The sequence below is a fragment of the Tachyglossus aculeatus genome, chromosome 13 (genome assembly GCF_015852505.1).
Source record: "Tachyglossus aculeatus isolate mTacAcu1 chromosome 13, mTacAcu1.pri, whole genome shotgun sequence".
Taxonomy (NCBI): Eukaryota; Metazoa; Chordata; class Mammalia; order Monotremata; family Tachyglossidae; genus Tachyglossus; species Tachyglossus aculeatus.
The window spans coordinates 6,587,281-6,605,787 of NC_052078.1; the positions used below are offsets into that span (position 1 = coordinate 6,587,281).

Consider the following 18,507-nt stretch of genomic DNA (forward strand, 5'->3'; position numbering starts at 1 on the left):
TCCCCATTTTACAGATGAGGTAACTGAGGCAGAGAGAAATTAAGTGACAGTGACTTGCCCAGGTCACACAGCAGACAAGTGGTGGAGCCAAGATTAGAAACCAGGTCCTCTGACCCAGGCCCATACTCTTTCCACTGGACCATACTGCTTCTCTGAAGTTACACTAGTTGGCTTTCTTAGACAACCTGTCCATATTCTCCCTAGGGAATAATCTTCAAATTGATTTTAATTACCATTTCTCCCCCCAGCCCAGCTATAAACGTTGTAAGTGCACCTTTACTTTGTCAGAAAGAGAAACTGTTGTGGCTCTAAAGAAAGAACAAGAATTATCTAGCTTCCCGATGCACCAAAACAGGCAGAATGGGAGTAATCCAACCGACTCCTTGGAAAAAAAAAAGCAGCCTATTTCAGAAGCACAGTTAGAGGATAATGAGAGAACTTAGAAATGAGCGCCCTAAGGGTGATGAACTGTAAATAGTCTTCACTGCTTGGGTTATTTTAGAATGAGAAAATTGGGATGATGATAGAGGAGGATGAAAGTAAAACCTTCGATTTGCGGAACGTAGGGAAATCACATGGGGTCACTCTAGGTTTTCTCAGTAAATGAGGAAGTACACAAAAATTAATTAGCTCTCCCCGAAATCCTTGATGAGCGTCCTCTGCCATCTATTTTGCTCTGAGAAGGACTAGTGGCAACTCTCATTGTTAAGGACCAAATCTTTCATGGACCCCATTCCAACGTACCTCCTTTGGAACCAGGGGCCATCAGGTTTCATTCTAGAAATGCTCATACTGCTGTCTTAGCAATTAAAATTGTATCCTGAATAGTCTAGGCCTAAGATTAGCAGCTCAAGGTCAGTTTACAGAAGACGTGGGTCTTTCGTTTAAATCTATAGTATCAATGTCATTTCTACAAAAAGAAGATGGTAGACCCAGAACTAACTGTGAGGTAATGGCGTGGAGCTGATATTAAAAATGCCAGCTTGATAGTAGGGTGTAATAGTACAAGAATAGGTCACCCAAATTGAACATTAGCTGTTAGCTCCTCATGGGCAGGGTTCACATTTACCAACTGTGTCATTTATGAATAATAATAATAATTTTAAAAATAATAATAATAATAGTATTTGTTAAATGCTTACTATATATCAAGCCCTGTTCTAAGCTCTGGGGTAGATACAAGCTAATCAGGTTGGACAAAATCCATGTTCTGCATGGGGCTCATAGACTTAATCCCCATTTTACAGATGAGGTAACTGAGGCACAGTGAATTGACTTGCCCAAGGTCACACAGCAGACAAAGTGGCAGAGCTGGGATTAGAACCCAGGTCTTTCCGATTCTCAGGCCTGTGCTCTATCCACTAGGTCATGCTCCTTCTCCCAAACTCTCTGCACACAGTATGCAGTCAGTTCCTACCTTTGATTGATTGCTATATGCTATACTGGCCAGAACTTTGCTAGAGTTCCTTCCTACCCATCTTCTGGTTCATGACACCCAAGACCTCAGCCCTGGGAGTTTTTTGTTTTGGCTTTTTTATGGCATTTGTTAAGCACTTACTATGTGCCAGACACTGTACTAAGCGCTGGGATAGATACAAGGTAATCAGGGTTGGACACAGCCCATGTCCCTCATGAGGCTCACATCTTAATCCTCATTTTACAGAAGAGGGAACTGAGGCCCAGAGAAGTGAAGTGACTTACCCGAGGTCACACAGCAGAAACATGGCGGAGCTGGGATCAGAACCCAAGTCCTCTGATTCCCAAGCCCATGCTGTATCCACTAGGCCACACGGCTTCTCCTGTAAAAGGTCTTGTAGAAAGAAGGGACACCAGCTCTCCGGCCACCAGGGTGGTCACTGGGGGCTGGACCAGGTGGGCCCTTCAGGTCCCTTCCAGTTCTAAAAACCTAGGATTCAATCTCAGCTTTCTGTTGCCTGGGATGGCATAGACCAGGCTTTCATGTGTGGGCTGTGGGCTGAACTGCTGAATATAGCTGAGCCTTCCTGGCACTACCCGAGGAGGCAAAGCCCTCAGGAATTTACTCTCCACCAGGGAGGGTGGCCAAGATGGCTAATTAACACTGATTTCTGCTTCCTACCACTTTCGGTGACCTTTACCACAGTTTCATTGGGCCTGCAGTGTTCCGAAGCTTCAGAAATGTAGTTGATCCCTCTGGCATCATTGATCTTATCAGTAATTATAGGCTTTGTATCTCTCACGTGGCAGTGTATTACCATCGGTGGCATGTCTGACTCTGCCAGCCTTCTCCTACGAGCTCTTAATAATAAAACACCTTGAAGGATTAATAGTAATAGCAGTGATTGGAATAGGCATATTCAATTGTTTGTAAAGGCATCCCTTTTTACAAACCCAAGGATTCCGTTTTTTAAAGAATTAGCACTAGGATGCTATTTAGATTAGACCACATTTCCACCTGCAGGCAGAATTCCTCCTGATGCAGTTTGACTTCTGAGGGACACTGGTCCGGGGGGTGGGGGTGGGTTGGTTGTCTGGGGGACGTTTGTCACAGACAAACTAGAGGGCCAGTGGCACCACAGATTCTGAGTCCAACATACTATTAGCTGTGTTATTCATTAAGCCCTTTCTATCTGACAAACACTAAGCTAGATTTGAGTTACAACAGACACAGTCCCCTGTCTCACACGGTTCTCACAGTCTAAGAGGTGGGGGACAGTGGGTATCCTATCCCCACTGAGAATTAGGAAACTGAGACCCAGAGAGGTGAAGTGACTTTCTCAATGTCACCCAGCCAAACAGCAGCAGAACTGAGATAAGAATTCAGGCTTTCTCATTCCCAGTCCCTTGCTGTTTCCTGTAGACCACACTGCCTCACTGGCCAAGGTGAGGGCTTAGTTCAGCCCCACCAAATCAATGGACTTTTTTGAGCACTTTCTGTGTGCAAAGCACTGTACTAAGCACCTGGGAGAGTACAGTAGAGTAAGTAGATACAAGCCTGCCCTCAAGTAGCTTATAATCTAGTATCCATGCCAAACTCAGCCCCGACTGTCTGTCTGGATCACAAGACTCAAGGGAGGCTAGATCGGAATAAAAGCCTCATTTTTTTCAGGAAATCTGGGCTTTATTTATTTATGATATTTATGATATGATATTCCTTATTATATGCCAGGCACTGTTCTAAGTACTAGGGTAGAGAGAAGTCTACATTTCATTTCATTGTAGAGGACTCCCATTTTGGGTAATGAGTAGATCCGAGAATACAGTCATTCCGAATGACAGGCCCCAACGCAAACAAAGTCGTGGTTAAGAAAAGGGTGCTCGCTGTGTGGGAGATCAAGCCGGGCTTGCTTTTTACCCAAGGAGATGCTAGTTCCGATGTGACAGCCAGTGGGTGGAGGAGAGGGATGTGCTCTAAGGCAAGGCACCTGCTGGAACCTTTCCTGAAGAAGTCCCTCCTAGGATCGATTGCTCATGTCTTTGGCCTTTCCATCACTTGGGCATTGGCTCTTCAGGAACTTGGTCGGATCCTCTTGGGAGCTGAGCAAGCCCAGGGCTGCCATGGCAACAGCAGCCAACCCCAGCAATGCTTTTTTTTTTAAAGGTAGGTGTTAAGTGCATACTATATTACTATACTATATTAGAGAAGCAGCGTGGCTCAGTGGAAAGAGCACGGGCTTTGGAGTCAGAGGTCATGAGTTCAAATCCTGGCTCTGCCAATTGTCAGCTGTGTGACTTTGGGCAAGTCACTTCACTTCTCTATGCCTCAGTTACCTCATCTGTAAAATGGGGATGAAGACTGTGAGCCACACATGGGACAGCCTGATCACCTTGTAACCTCCCTAGTGCTTAGAACAGTGCTTTGCACATAGTAAGCGCTTAATAAATGCTATCATTATTATTGTTATTTTTATATGTCAAGCACTGTTCTAAGCCCTGGATCGATGCAAGCTAATCAGGTTGGACACAGTCCCTGTTCCACATGGGTCTCCCAGCCTTAGTCGGTGAGATAATAATTTAATCCCCATTTTACAGATGAGGTAATTGAGACACAGAAGTTGTGATTTGCCCAAGGTCACACAGCAGGCAGGTGTGACTGGGATTAGAACCCAGGTCCTCTGACTCCCAAGCCTGTGTTCTTTCCTCTAAGCCACACTGCTTCTCCTGAGTCAGAAGGTCGTGGGTTCAGACACAGTCCAGGCCAGATGGGGCCCACAGTCCAGCTGGGGAAGGAGAAACCTATTAGAAACATAAATTACAGCGAACAGATGCACTTAAAAATTTGAGGAATCAATGATCCAGGGTAATATTGAAATAGAGGAGAAATATATATCTCAGTATTTAACTTAGGAATGTTACTGGATAGCTGAACAGTAGTAGGGGAATATAGCACTGATGACCCTCATTTAGGGAGGACATTGATTTCTGGCTCCTGGGTTGAGGGGGAAGGCGGGGTGGTGTGTGGGTTTGTGTGGATGGGGGTCGGTGTATAATAATGATGGCATTTATTAAGCACTTATTATGTGCAAAGCACTGTTCTAAGCGCTGGGGAGGTTACAAGGTGATCAGGTTGTCCCACGGGGTGCTCACAGTCTTAATCCCCATTTTACATATGAGGTAACTGAGGCCCAGAGAAGTTAAGTGACTTGCCCAAAGTCACACAGCTGACAATTGGCGGAGCTGGGATTTGAACCCATGACCTCTGACTCCAAAGCCCATGCTCTTTCCACTGAGCCATGCTGAATCTCCGTGTATGCATGCGTGCCTGCATGATGAGGGAAATGGAAAAACCCACAGGGTTTAGCAGCAGGCTGAACATGGAGGTTGAAAGAGAGGGAGGAATCAAGGAAAATGCCAGGTTATGGGCTTGAAAGGTGAGGAGGATGGTGGCAATGTTAACTGCCTTGGGAAAATTAATAATAATACTGATGATGATGATGATGATGGGTTACGTACAAGATAATCAGATCCAGACAGATCCCTATCCTAGAGATGAGATCCCTATTTCGTATAGATAATCCCTATCTCATATAGAGCTCACAGTCTAAGCAGGAAGAGAGAACAGAAATTGAATCCCCATTTTACAGATGAGGAAACAAAAGCCCAGAGAAGTTGTGACTTGTCCAAGGTCAGACGGCAGACAAGAGGAAGAGGTGGGGTCAGACCCCAAGTCCTCTGACTCACAGGCCCACGCTCTTTCCACTAGGCTACACTGTTTCTGATGCCTTGAAATGGAGGAAAGGGTTTAGGATGGAAGATGAGGAGTTGAGTTTTAAGCACAATGAGTTTGAGGTGCCAGGAAGACAACTGTTCACAGACGTTGTGGAGATGGGAGGAAATGGAGGCTCTGTGTCCATGGGGAGACAGATTGGCATCTTTGCAACCTATGCCCCATCAGGTTGTGGCAGAGACAAGACCAGTGTTCTGTGAAAACCTCTTGTGAGGTGGCGAAGGCCATAGTGTGGGCCCGGTGGTGAGGGACTTACCCTGTGCTGAGCGAATCTGTCTGCCACTTATCTGATACACTGAGCAATCTGGCTTTATCACTGAAAGCTTTGGGCTCCCATATTAAACACCCAGATTTGGACATGTTTTAGGCTAGTTCAGGCTTGCGCATCTGCACATCCTCTGGGAAGCTTCATCTTCTTGAAGGACAAAAGGGCAGAGGAGAAACAAATATGTGCGGTTTGCAGAGACAGTGCTAATACCATACTGGATCACTTGGGCCTCTGGAGAAAGTCAGATGCATTTCTGTTTGCTAGACTGAAATCCATTTCCTTTTGGATTTGAAGAAGATTTTATTGGTGGATTTAGAGTTGCCATATGTGTAATCAAATACCTGTTCTGCTGTTTCATCCTTAGAGATCAAAGCACATTCTGTTATATGCTTGTTCATTTTCCTGCTCACACTGTGCGTATGTAATTAGCTTAGAGAGCTGTCTCTCTCATTTGATGCAGAGCTTGTTGAGGACAGGTAACGTGTCTTGATTCTGCCATACTCTCCCAAACGCGTAGTAGTGGGAGCTTGGTAAATCCAACCGATTGATCATCCGGGCAAGTGATTGGTGGTGGTGATACTGCCCAGCTTAGCTGCAGAACTCCCCCAAGTACCCCAGAGGTCCATCCAGGGGACCGCTGTCGCTACCTGCTTTCCAGCCCACGCGAGATTGACCCCCGCCCCATCTTGACACTGCAGCTTTATTGCTCCTTGTGAGGGCTGCTTGTTACTGAACCTAATTTTTTTTTTAGACCAAGCCCAAGTCTGGGAGTCAGAGGATCTGGGTTCTAATGCAGACTCTACCACTTGTCTGCTGTGTGACCTAGGGCAAGTCACTTCACTTCTCTGTCCTTCAGTTCCCTCATCTGTAAAATGGGGATTAAGATTTTGAGCCCCATCTGGGACAATGACTGTGTCCAACATGATTAGTTTTGTATCAACCTCAGAGCTTAGAACAGTGCCTGCACATAGGAAACACTTAACAAATACCACTATGATTATTATTACCTACCCCAGTGCTTAGCCCGGTTTCTGGCACATAGTAAGTGCTTAATAAATGCCATGTAAAAAAAAAATAGAAAAGAAGAAAGAGGAACATTTCCCAGAGGATGTCTCATTGGGTTACCTGGTGGGTGAGGGGCAGCAGGCAAGAGACCAGAGGAATGAGCTGGTTATTGAACAGGCACTCATGGAGAAGTCTGGACCCCGAGAGCTTGGCATTCCTCTCCCCTCCCCGCCGGGCACCATGGCACAGCAGAAAGTAGGTGGGATAGATGGGCACCGAGCAGCCTTCAAGCCGATTAGTGAACTTGCCCCGCAGTTTGCCTGCCAGCCAGCTGGCAGTGTTCATCCCACGGGTACAGCCTCATTCATCTTTCTGCAATGTAGTGGTTAATGTTTGGCCTTTAAAAAATATATATTAATGGACTCTGTGCTCATCTGGTTGCTTCAGTGGAGAAAATGGCCAGATCAGGAAGAGGAAAATGAAAAGCTTTCTTTTGGGTCAGGCAAAGCTGCACGTCTAGTTTGTTCCCATGGCAGAGCCTAAGTTGGGGGCATAATCACAGCAACCGCCCAGAGTGAGGTGGGGAGGCAAGCTGGGAAATAAGACGGGTGAGCAGAGAGCCTCTGGGGGAGGGAGTGCAATAAATAATCCTTCCTCCAAAATAGCCAGGCAGTCTGAGCCACTTCCCTGATCTCCGATCCCTGCCTGCAGCCTGGCCGGTTGCAGCTGACCACAGATGCGTCCCTCTCCAAAGCCAGACAGGTTGACTGGGGGATGGATTGTTATCCACTACCTCATCTTCATCATCCCTCTGATCCACTGGCATGTCGAGATTTATTCCACATTGGTCCAGCCAGCCTAAGGGATTTGGGTTCAGAGTTTAATCAAAGAAATGTACTTGTGCTCTTGCTGCCTTTAACAGAAACTAGAGCACTCTGAAGAGTGGGTCAGGTCTGATTTCATGGTATCTCCCCTAGCATTAAGCACAGTGCTTGGAACAGAGTAAGCAGTTAGCAAAGACATTGTTGCTGTATTTTTTTATGGTATTTGTTAAGCGCTTACTATGTGCCAGCCATTGTACGAAGCACAGGAGTTGATACCATCTACTCAGATTGGACACAGTCCATGTCCCACATGGGGCTCACTCACAATTTTAATCCCCATTTTATGGATGAGTTAAACGAGGCACAGAGAAGTTAAGTGACTTGCCCAAGATCACCCAGCAGACAAGTGGCAGAGTCAGGATTAGAACTCGGGTCCTTCAGACTCCCAGGCCCGTGTTCTCCTCACTAGGCCATACTATTATTATTATTATTAATATTATTATCATTAACTATTATGGCTTACTATGTGCCAAGCACTCTTCTAAACGCTGGGATACTTACAAGGTAATCAGGTTGTCCCCCATGGGGCTCTCAGTCTTAATCCCCATTTTACAGATGAGGTGACTGAGGCACAGAGAAGTGAAGTGGCTTGCCCAAGGTCACACAATTCTATTATTGTTATTGCAGGGATGGACGCAGCATGGCCAAGTGGAAAGAGCAGGGAGGTAGGAGAGCTGGGTTCTTGTTCCAGTTCTATCACTGGCCTGCCAATGTGTGACCTTGGGCAAGTCATTAACCTCTCTGAACCTCAGTTTCTTCAGTCTGATGGGGATGAGATCATTACTTTGCCTGTTAGAATACCCGTTGGAATAGGAGCCTCTGGTGGGCAGGGGAAGTGTCTTGTGCTTCGGTTTCACCTCCCCAAGGTCTTAGAACAGTGCATTGCACTCAGTAGGTGCTCAGTAAATACCACTAATATGATGACTTAGATTGTGAGCACCATGTGGATCTGGTTATCTTGAATCTATTCCAGGACTGAGCAACTTGCCCAGCTCTTAGTAGGTGCCTAATAAATGCCATCATAACCCTTGATCCATCCATCCATGGTTGTGACAACCAGTCTCTGTGACTCCCCGTTTAAATTCGAGAGAAGAAAGGCTACAGTCTGTTCTAAGCACTGTACAGTCCAGTGCTCAGAACAGTGCTTCAGCATTTAGAACAATGCTTGCCATATAGTAAGCACTTAACAAATGCCATCATAATAATTCTTGTAGAAGTTCGTTATTAGAAGCAGCGTGGCATAGTGGAGAGATCACAGGTCCGGGAGTCAAAAGAATCTGGGTTCTAATCCCGGCCCCACCACTTATCTGCTTCGTGACCTTGGCAAAGTTACTTAACTTCACTGTGCCTCAATTCCCTCATCTGTAAAATGGAGATTAAGACCGTGAGCCCCATTTGGAAGAGGGACAATCTGATTATCTTGTATCTACCCGTGCTTAGAACAGTGCCTGGCATATAGTAAGCACTTAACAAATACCAAAAAAAAAAACAAAACTTGAAATTACAATAGGGCTTCCTCCATCCCTTCTGATATAGGCAAAAGGCCCCTTTCAGGTTTTAGGTGGAATTACAGTGCAGATTCTTGCTCTTCGAACAATCCCATCAAAAATAATTAGTAATTTGTTGCTACTGTGAATAGAACAGTTCAAAATCATGTTTTCATTTATAGCTCATTAGCCTCCTTTTTTTTTTTTACTAGATTCCCATTTTCCTTTTTTAAAAACTGTATTTTTTTCACAAATATTACAAAATAATTATGTTGAGTTTCTCCGTCTGATTCAGGCTTCTGTTGCTCCGTTATGACTACTTTCTTTGGGAAAAGAGGCTTTATTAGGATTTTATGGGGGAAAATTTATTACTGAGTTGTAACTTCAAAACAAGAGCCTCATTATCATCTAGACGATGTAATATCTTAAATCTGTAATTTAGGAAGATAGAAGTTTGCCACCATTGGACAATGCTTGTAAGGGCTTATTAGTAAATATGAATCTTATTCGGTTACTTCACCATCCAATTAAAACTAATTTCAGCATTTTTATCATTACGATTCTACAGAGGGTAAATTTTTTCACTCTCTAAGGAAATTAAAAATGGTCACAGGACAGGCAATGAATCCTGCAAAAGAATTCTCACCAATCATCATGTTGAGTATAAAGTCAATTCATAACTAAGTTCAGGGGTTCAGAATGGGGCTTTTTGAAAAACTACTTATGAACAAAGAGTGAACTGGCAGTTTTTGGTGGACAAGGTGTCCCAATGGGGTGTAAAACTGTGGATATCTTTTTAAAAGATTGTCAGTGAAGAAGATGTTGTTGGGTTTAACTGAGAAAGCCAAAACCATGTGTTGAGCCATGTTTCCCAGAAGTTCCTGTTCCATTTCCCCAGGACCCAGAAGGCAAAGAAATGGGGAAGAGGCCCTCCAATTAACTATCCCATAAATGAGACTCACAGTTGTGCTGTATTTTCAGTTATGCCGTAGAAATCTTCCTGGCCAAAGACCCCTGGTAAACAAAAAGGGAAATGTCCAAATGGAACAAAGACGGCTTGGTTGTTTATTGGTTTAATGTTTACATGTTACCCAGAATTCAGTTGCCTTTCTTAGCCATAGAGCATCCCGAACTGCGGTCTGACATGATAAACAGTTATCATAGCTGTTATCAAAACAGTTATCATTTATTGAGCTGAGCACTGTACTAAGCGCTTGGGAGAGCACCATACAGCTTGCAGTCCAGTGGGGGGAACAGATACTAAAGTAACTTACGGAAGGAGTAGCAACAAATATAAGAATATGTACATAAGTGCTGTAGGGGAATGTACAAAAAATAAGTGCTTGGGATGGGACTAAGTACATAGTTGAAGCAAAATAGGGAGAATGGACTGTTTTTTAGACTGTGAGCCCACTTTTTAGACTGTGAGCCCACTGTTGGGTAGGGACTGTCTCTATATGTTGCCAATTTGTACTTCCCAAGCGCTTAGTACAGTGCTCTGCACATAGTAAGCGCTCAATAAATACGATTGATGATGATAGCAGGAATGGAGCCTGGATCCGGGGAGCACCCTTGCCCCAGCCTTCTTCCCTGTGCGGTCAGTGTCAGCCGAGGCATGAGAGGGTGGAGAAGGGCAGGCTCCTTTCCCAGGTTCTCCATCGGTGACCCTAAAAGGCCAGGCCAGAGCAGCAAGCAATTCTTGCACCATAGGGCTCCCACTCACCCACCCTACTGTCTCACTGGAGTTGCTAATTGGCAAAGGCCCACCCTCAAGGCAGAACGGAAACCACTGGCTGAGGTGGCAATGGAGATTGATTAGAGGCTCGGGGTGGGGGTGGGGGCACTCATTTTTTCTGGAATTGTTTGACCCTGGTATTTTATCTCTCATGGCATGGCGATCAAAGCATTCATTTTTCTGGATCTGTCGCTGCTGTTAGCATGATGACTAGCATTGATTCCCAGTGGGAATCTTAGCTTTTCATCACTTTTCTTTTCTCACCACATCTGGGCCAATCAAGCAGGTCAATATTGCCCATCCTTTCTTGGTTATCAGAGACAGACTGAGCTCAGCCCAGGGAGATCTTCTAGAATTACTTGATTGATGCTGGGGGAGGTGATGTAGGATTGACAGGACTAAGCCGTGGTCTGGTTCACCCTGGAATGAGCCCCCATCTCCTCCAGGAAACCCTCCCTGACTAAGTTCTCCTCCATTCCCCCTATTTTGCTTCACCTATGTACTTAGTCCCATCCCAAGCACGTAGTTTTTGTACATTCTCCTACAGCACTTATGTACATATTCTTATATTTGTTGCTACCCCTTCTGTAACTTACTTTAGTATCTGTTCCCCCCACTGGACTGCAAAAGCTGTATGGTGCTCTCCCAAGCGCTTAGTACAGTGCTCAGCTCAATAAATACCACCGATTGATTGACTGACCAGGATCGTATCCAATCTCATCTTCCCGTATGTACCCCAGAGCTTAGCACAGTGCTTGGCAAATAGCAAATGCTTAAGGAATCAACTGTACTTATTGAACGCTTAGTGTGTGCAGAGCACTGTACTAAGTGCTTGGGGTAGTACATTACAGGAGAGTTGGTGAACACATTACCTGCCCACAGTGAGCTCACAGTGGAGAGTGGGAGACAGACATTAATATAAATAAAGTGTGGTTATGTACATAAGTTCTGTGGGACTGAGGGAGAGGTAAAAAAAAAGGGTGCAAATCCAAGTGTATAGGCAACACAGAAGGGAGTGGGAGAAGAGGAAATGAGGGCTTAGTTGGGGAAGGTCTCTTGGGGAAGATGAGCCTTCAGTAAGACTTTGAAGGTGGGGAGAATGATCATCTCTCGGATATGAAGAGGGAGGATGATCCAGGCCAGAGGCAGGAAGCAGGTGAGAGGTCAGCAGTAAGATGGATGCGATGGAGGTCCAGTGAGTAAGTTGGCATTAGAGGAGTGAAGTGCGTAGGCTGGGTTGTAATAGGAGAGCAGGTTGTAACAGTACCATAAGCCTGTTATGGACAGGGACTGTGTCTGCTAATTCTGTTGTATTTTCCCAAGCATTTAGTACAGTGCTCTGTTTATAGTAAGCATGCAATAAATATGATTGATTGATTGATGGAGAGCAGGAGAGCAGCTTAAGAACTACCACAATTGTTATTAGTATTATTCAAAGGCAGTTTCTCCTCTAAGAGAAATGGTTCGGAGCAGGAAGGTGGGAGTGGAATAGAAGCTCCCACGAGATTGTGCGCCATCTGGGTGGATTCCTCAAAGCTGGTCCCAAGGCCTCTTGTCACCGCCTTTCATTACCACAGTCACACCTGGCCACTGGGCAAGTGATCACAAATCACAACAGGGTTAGAGAAGCAATGTGGCTTAGTGGAAAGAGCAAGGCCTGGGATCAAAGACCTCAGTTCTAATCCCAGCTCTGCCACTTGTCTGCAGTGTGACCTTGGGCAAGGCACTTCACTTCCCTGTGCCTCAGGTATGTCATATGTAAAATGGGGATTAAATACCTGTTCTCCCTCCAACTTAAACTGTGAACCCCTTGTGGGACTGGGACTGTGTCCAACCTGATTACCTTGGACCCATCCCAGGACGTAGGGCAGTGTGTGACCCGTAAGACATACTTAACAAATACCATTATTATTATTACCATTCTGTAGGCCCCGGGGACTCATGCGTCTGGTGCCCTGGGGAATTGGCAGGAGGTTAAGTGCCTATTTGTTAAGAACCACCTTGGCCTTCCTGCCCAAAACAAAGAAATCACTGGTCCCTGGTGAATTTCCCAGTTAAGCGCACTCTTTTCAGATGGATCCTTCTCCCTGGCGCACTTGAGCACGTCTCCACCGAAAGCCGCGGGCACTTGTGCTCATTGCTTACATAATTTTGGAACAGTTTTGATTATCATTTGATTATCTTAGCAGATGAAGATGGCTTGCTCCTTAAGTGCCTTCCGCATATCAGCCTGGCAATTTAGAGTAGGGGGAAGGAGGGAGATGATTGGCAGGCCTGTGCCAGGGCCAGGAGAAGGAGCAACTCCCTCTGAAGGGAGAGGGGGCCCATGGGCAAGATGCCACTCAAGAAGGGGGGTGGCTGGGGGGGCATTGACAGGGGAGACCTGGTTGCCAGCACCACCTTCTGGCTCTCCAGTTTTCCACTGAAATGCCAGCATGGTGACCAAGAAAGGTGGATTCCCACATACCAACCTGACTCTGGGGTGAGTTATCAGGACAAGTCCTGTAAATCTGCTGACTGAGCTGTCTGGGCCACCAGTCTCTGAAGTACCCTCCCCTGTCTGGGCAGGGGAGAGGCAGGTGGTAAGAGAAAAGCAGGGAGTAGCCATAGTGTGTATTAAGAGATTTTTATGTGCAAAGCACTGGTCTGAGCACTAGGAAAGAAATGCAGGTATGTGGTAGAGATTCAGAAATTGGCCCAAACCAGGCTCCCAAATCTAGGGTGGAGACAGGTGGGGACTGAAATGCAAGGAATGGCCAAAACTGAGGGAGCAGAGATCAGGGTGGGAAGAGGAGATGGCACAAGCTGTCCTCAGCCTTTGGCCACGTGGTTGTAACTTGTGACTGTGGAGACGACGCATCCTCACATGGCACTTACCCGACCCAGCAATAGATTTTGAGTGGTTGTCAGGTCTTCGGACCACGGTGCCATCTGCTCCCCAACCCCTCTGCACCAAGGGGAATCGGCACTCAGTAAAAATGTCCTGAGGGCAGACCGTCCTTGTTTGGAATTTGAGGAGGGCCTGACCACACATTAGAACCGTAGAGTGTTTCTTAGGCACAGTCGGCTTTTGAGCAGACCATGGTGTGAAAGTTATTGGACTCAGTCTTCCTTGGTAATCAGGCCTTTGGTTGTTGGTTTTTGGCCTTGACAAATGCATCTCTGCAGAGTCCTGATAGGAAGAAAGTTGGCTTTTCACCCAGACACATCTTTCTGGCAACTTTGCTTTCAAAATCTGAAAGCCACAGAAATTAAAGCCAGGAAAACCTTAATGCCCCTTGGTTCTGGAACAGTGAGTAATAGCCATTCAGTCAAGGAGCAGGACAAACCATCAAGTGCAGAAATGAATGATATTTCCAGAAGTACTCAGTGCCCTTTATTGCCATTCTCTCTCCATCTGCCTCTCTCTAATGCACCCCAATTTAATGCTTTTAACTTTCTTTTCCTCTGGGCTAATGTGCTTTCCAAGAACCCGTCTCCAAGCAAGTCTGAACGCTGAGGGAGAAATTGGACTTTTCTGGATCCCCTTGGGTGTGATGGGAGGCAGGAGTGGCCAAGGCCAATGGTGTGGGGAACCAGCCTGAGGTAACTCCAGTTTCCCTCAGAGCTGCGAGCTAGCAGGGAGGCCAGTGGCAAGGCCAAGTTGGAGGAGGTTCAGAAAGAATGACGCCAGCAGTGGCTGTAAAGAACAACCTTTAAGAACCCAAGACTTCTCCTCTAATGACCCAGGTGTCATTCATTCTCCCCCTCTAGACTGCAAGCTTGTTGTGGGCAGGTAACGTGTCTGTTGTTATATTATACTCTCCTAAGCACTTAGTACAGTGTTCTGCGCAAAGTAAGTGCTCAATAAATACAATTGACTGAGTGAAAGGCCCTGATGTCCATCAATCAATGGTGTTTTTTGAGGGCTTTCTGGGTGGTAAGCCCCCTCTGCTCTCACTTCTGCTTCTACTAGCCCTTGGTTGTGTACCCCTTTTAATGCTTTGATCCTCACCCTAGCCCTGCAGCACTTACTTATGCATCCTTATACTCTGCTATCTCCCCGATCTGTAATTTATTTTAATGTCAGTCTCCCCCGTCTACTGTAAGCTCCTTAAGTACTTTTGTATTGTACTTTCCCAGCGCTTAGGACAGTGCTGTGAGCCCATTGTTGGGTAGGGACCGTCTCTATATGTTGCCAACTTGTACTTCCTAACTATGCTTAGTACAGTGTGCTGCACACAGTATGCGCTCAATAAATACGATTAAATGAATGAATGAATGAATGCTCTGCACAGCCTTAATGGGTCTGTCCTTCTTACACTGGTGTAAGGTGGAGGAAGGTGGGGATGGGGGGAGGAGACATGGGTTGTGGTATCCCAGTGTTAATGACTATTACTTAGTGATGACTTGGAGAGCGTGAGCCTGGGAGTTGGGGGACCTGGGTTCTAATCTCGTCTCTGCCAATTGCTTGCTGTGTTACCTTAGGCAAGTCACTTCACTTCTCAGTGCCTCAGTTCTCCTTCCTATTTAGGCTTTGAGCCCCATATGGGACAGGGACTGTGTCCAATGTAATGAACTTGTATCTACCCCAATGCTTAGAGCTGTGTTTGACACACAGTAAGCCCTTAACAAATACCATTTTTTTAAAAAAAGGCAATGGGCTTAGACAATTTGCTTGATCCAGAGAAATAGATTTTCCCTCCTCAAAGCTCTCCTCCAAAGACTTGTGTGGCAGGCAGCATTAAGCTGAGATCCCACCGAAAATGTTTGCAAAATAAAGATATTTATAATTAATTAATGTTAAAATGTGAAAAATTAATCTGTCTGGTCTTTATATTTCCTGTTTGCTGCTTACACTTAATTATCTTTTTAACAAGCAGCTAATGTAAAAAGAAACAGCGAAGGATCCTTCAGGAAGCTGTGGAAAGTTTACTCCATCCTCATTTCCCTTGGGCTTGGGAGCACTCGGGCCCTGGGCTTAGCAACCTTAGCTCAGAGCGGAAAACCTCAAAACCTGGCCTTTCAAAGTCTCCCCTGGCTCTGGGGGTCCCCTTGAAAGTCTGTAATTCCCCCGTCTTGCTGGAGTATAGCTGCTCAGGCAGGTGGTAGTCAATCAATCCATCAGCAGTATCCAGTGGGTGTCGGCTGTGTGCTGAGCACTGTATTAGGCACCTGGGAAGGTAAAATAGACTAAACAGTCATGATCCCTGCCCTCAAGGAGCTTGCAATCTGGCCAGGGAGACAGACATTAAAGTACATTTCAGGCAAACAGAAGCAATTATGTTGCTGCTTTCAGTGGTGTTTGTCTTCCCAAAGTTGTGTTTGCTCTCTCCCCATTCCCGCCAGACTATAATTAAGACCCCCTAGAGTGGGTGGCAGCGGCTATAATGGGAGACAAGGGGAAAGCCCAGTCCTTGGGTTCAAACTTTGGGAGTGGCTTTTGGGGCCCCTCTGGTCTTCCCTTTTAACATTTTGGTCTGGGATCTTGCACTGCTTCTCCCTCAGTGCAAATCAGGGCAGATCCTGTTGTAGAGGAGCTTTGATCCCATTGGAGGGTAAGGTCCCGGTGGGCAAGGAAACATCAGTCAATCAATGGTATTTATTGAACGCTCACTGTGTACCCAGCACAGTAGTAGGCTCTTGGGAGAGTACGACACAACAGAGTTGGTAGACATTTTCCCTGCCCACAACGAGTTCACACCTTCTGTCACACACTCCCAAGCACCTATACCATGCCTTGTACTCGATGGGCGCTCAATACATCCCTTTCCTGACACCATAATTGAGGCGGGTGGCTGGACAGAGCTTCGACCTGTGGGAGGTCTGTTGGACGTAAGTCACCAGTTTCCCTCCCTCTGCTTTCTTCCAGAGGAGATTCTGAAGACTCACATTGCCCACTGGTGGTCTCCAGATGGCACCAGGCTAGCCTACGCCACAATCAATGATTCCAGGGTCCCGACGATGGAGCTTCCAACATACACCGGCTCGCTCTACCCCACAGTCAAGCCGTACCACTACCCCAAGGTAAGAGTCAGTGAGTTTCCCTTCATCTGACAGGAGGGACTATTTATAGTGGAACTCAGGCCTCTTCTTTCTCCCCTCGGTCGACGCAGATATGACAGCAGGATAATCGGGCACGTTTACGAGCGATATAATAAACAGAAGAGGGTCAATTATTTCTCATTAAATTGTGGCAAATTGCTTCTTTTGTTATTTTGGATGTGTTCACACATGTGCCTTTTCTTTTCTTCAACTGGAGTTTGTCATTTAATTAAACTTGATCAGAAACAAAGCAAACATCATGCTTTCAGCAGAAATGGAGGTCTCCCTCCCGCCCCCGCCCCCAGTTCTTTCTTCAGCTTCTCCTATTGTTTGCTGGCACTGATGAGCCAGAGGAAATATTCTCGCATTCCTACAAAGCAAGAAGCGGTGGTTGAGAGGAAAATCCAGGGCACTGATGTTTGCTCCGAGGCCCAGGAGACTGAAGGAGACCTACTGGCCCGGATGAAGGTTCACAGAATAAAGGCCTGCTCGTGTGGGGAGACAGTCTAGTTCTTCCCATCTGGCTTCGACCATCTGTGGGATTATGTCTGTGGCTTGGTATTAAGGGGAGAATCCCTCCCAGCGCTTGGGGTGATAGGCTAGTCTCCCTTCCCTTACCCCCAATTCCTTTGGGCTGCCTACTAGAAGGCCCTGTCCCAGAGGGTGGAGTGGGGACAGTGGAAGGGAGGGGTCAGTGTGTCTCCACTGCTCTCCTAAGAGAGAAGACACACAAGCAGTATGGCTCAGTGGAAAGAGCACAGGCTGTGCAAGAGCACAGGAGTCAGAGGTCATGGGTTCAAATCCTGGCTTCTCCAACTGTCAGCTGTGTGACTTTGGACAAGTCACTTAACTTCTCTGTGCCTCAGTTACCTCATCTGTAAAATGAGGGTTAAGACTGTGAGCCCCCTGTGGGACAACTTGATCACCTTGTAACCTCCCCAGCGCTTAGAACAGTGCTTTGCACATAGTAAGTGCTTAATAAATGCCATCATTATTATTATTATTATTATTATCATTATTATTATTATCTCTCCATTCCCCAGTGAGGAAGGTCTGTCAGAGAAGGAAAAGAGAACCAGAAAATATATATTTTTTTTTTTGGTCAAGTAGCTTAGAGTGTCTCTTATCTGGTGGGGAATAGAGATCCCAGACAAACAAAGTGCAGTGTGTGTTACCCCTTGGACCAATGGTGACTACTTAGCCAGTCCAGGAATTAGTTTTTCCGCAGGCAAGGTATCACCTAGGGGCAAGAAAAGTCATCCCAACTTACGGTTTCTCTGTTGGTCTTTCCAGGGCACTGGGAGACTGTTAGACATGCAGCCACCAGCTCCTGTAACTTCTGGAGTCGTTTCTGTGGCTCACTTGCTTCCTCTGTTTCTCTCTCTTTCCAGGCTGGATGTGAAAACCCAAGCATCTCCTTGCATGTCATTGGTTTGAATGGACCCACCCACGATCTGGAGATGACACCCCCAGATGACCCTCGAATGAGGTCTGCCTCTGGTTTTATCTATAAAAAATAGCCCAGTGGGGAGCAGGGGCTGTGTCTGATCTGCTCATCAGGTGCCTTACCAGGGTTTATGACACCATAATGTTAATTATAAAGAGCAGCTCCTTATCACACCATAATGGTAATTATAAGGAGCGACTCAAGGTAGGGTCAGAGCCGTGCTATGTTGCCTTCCCAGTTCCTGGGTGAGTTTTGAATAAAGTGCCTTTGAGTCACATTTGGGGGTTTTGGCTATGAAAATTGGTCCTTTCTGGCTTCTTTTCCTTTTGAGTTGCTAGTAGGGGCAAGGAGCAGGATTAGGGCTCCATTCCTTCTCTGAAAGGCCAGGCCCCAGCCAACATCTTAGCACGCAGTAAACTCTGATGATGACAGGAACAAAAGGTGGCTTTTT

At 46.2% G+C, this 18,507-nt stretch overlaps 1 protein-coding gene across 5 annotated transcripts in view; it reads left to right on the top strand.

The window, feature by feature from the left end:
* DPP6 (dipeptidyl peptidase like 6) overlaps positions 1-18,507 on the top strand; it is a 551,379-nt gene that overhangs the window by 483,729 nt on the left and 49,143 nt on the right. For all 5 annotated transcript variants that reach the window (XM_038755599.1, XM_038755601.1, XM_038755600.1 and 2 more), the window contains 2 exons: positions 16,437-16,591; positions 18,001-18,098. In XM_038755599.1, the coding sequence (XP_038611527.1) occupies positions 16,437-16,591; positions 18,001-18,098 (253 nt within the window). The remainder of the gene's footprint in view (positions 1-16,436; positions 16,592-18,000; positions 18,099-18,507) is intronic.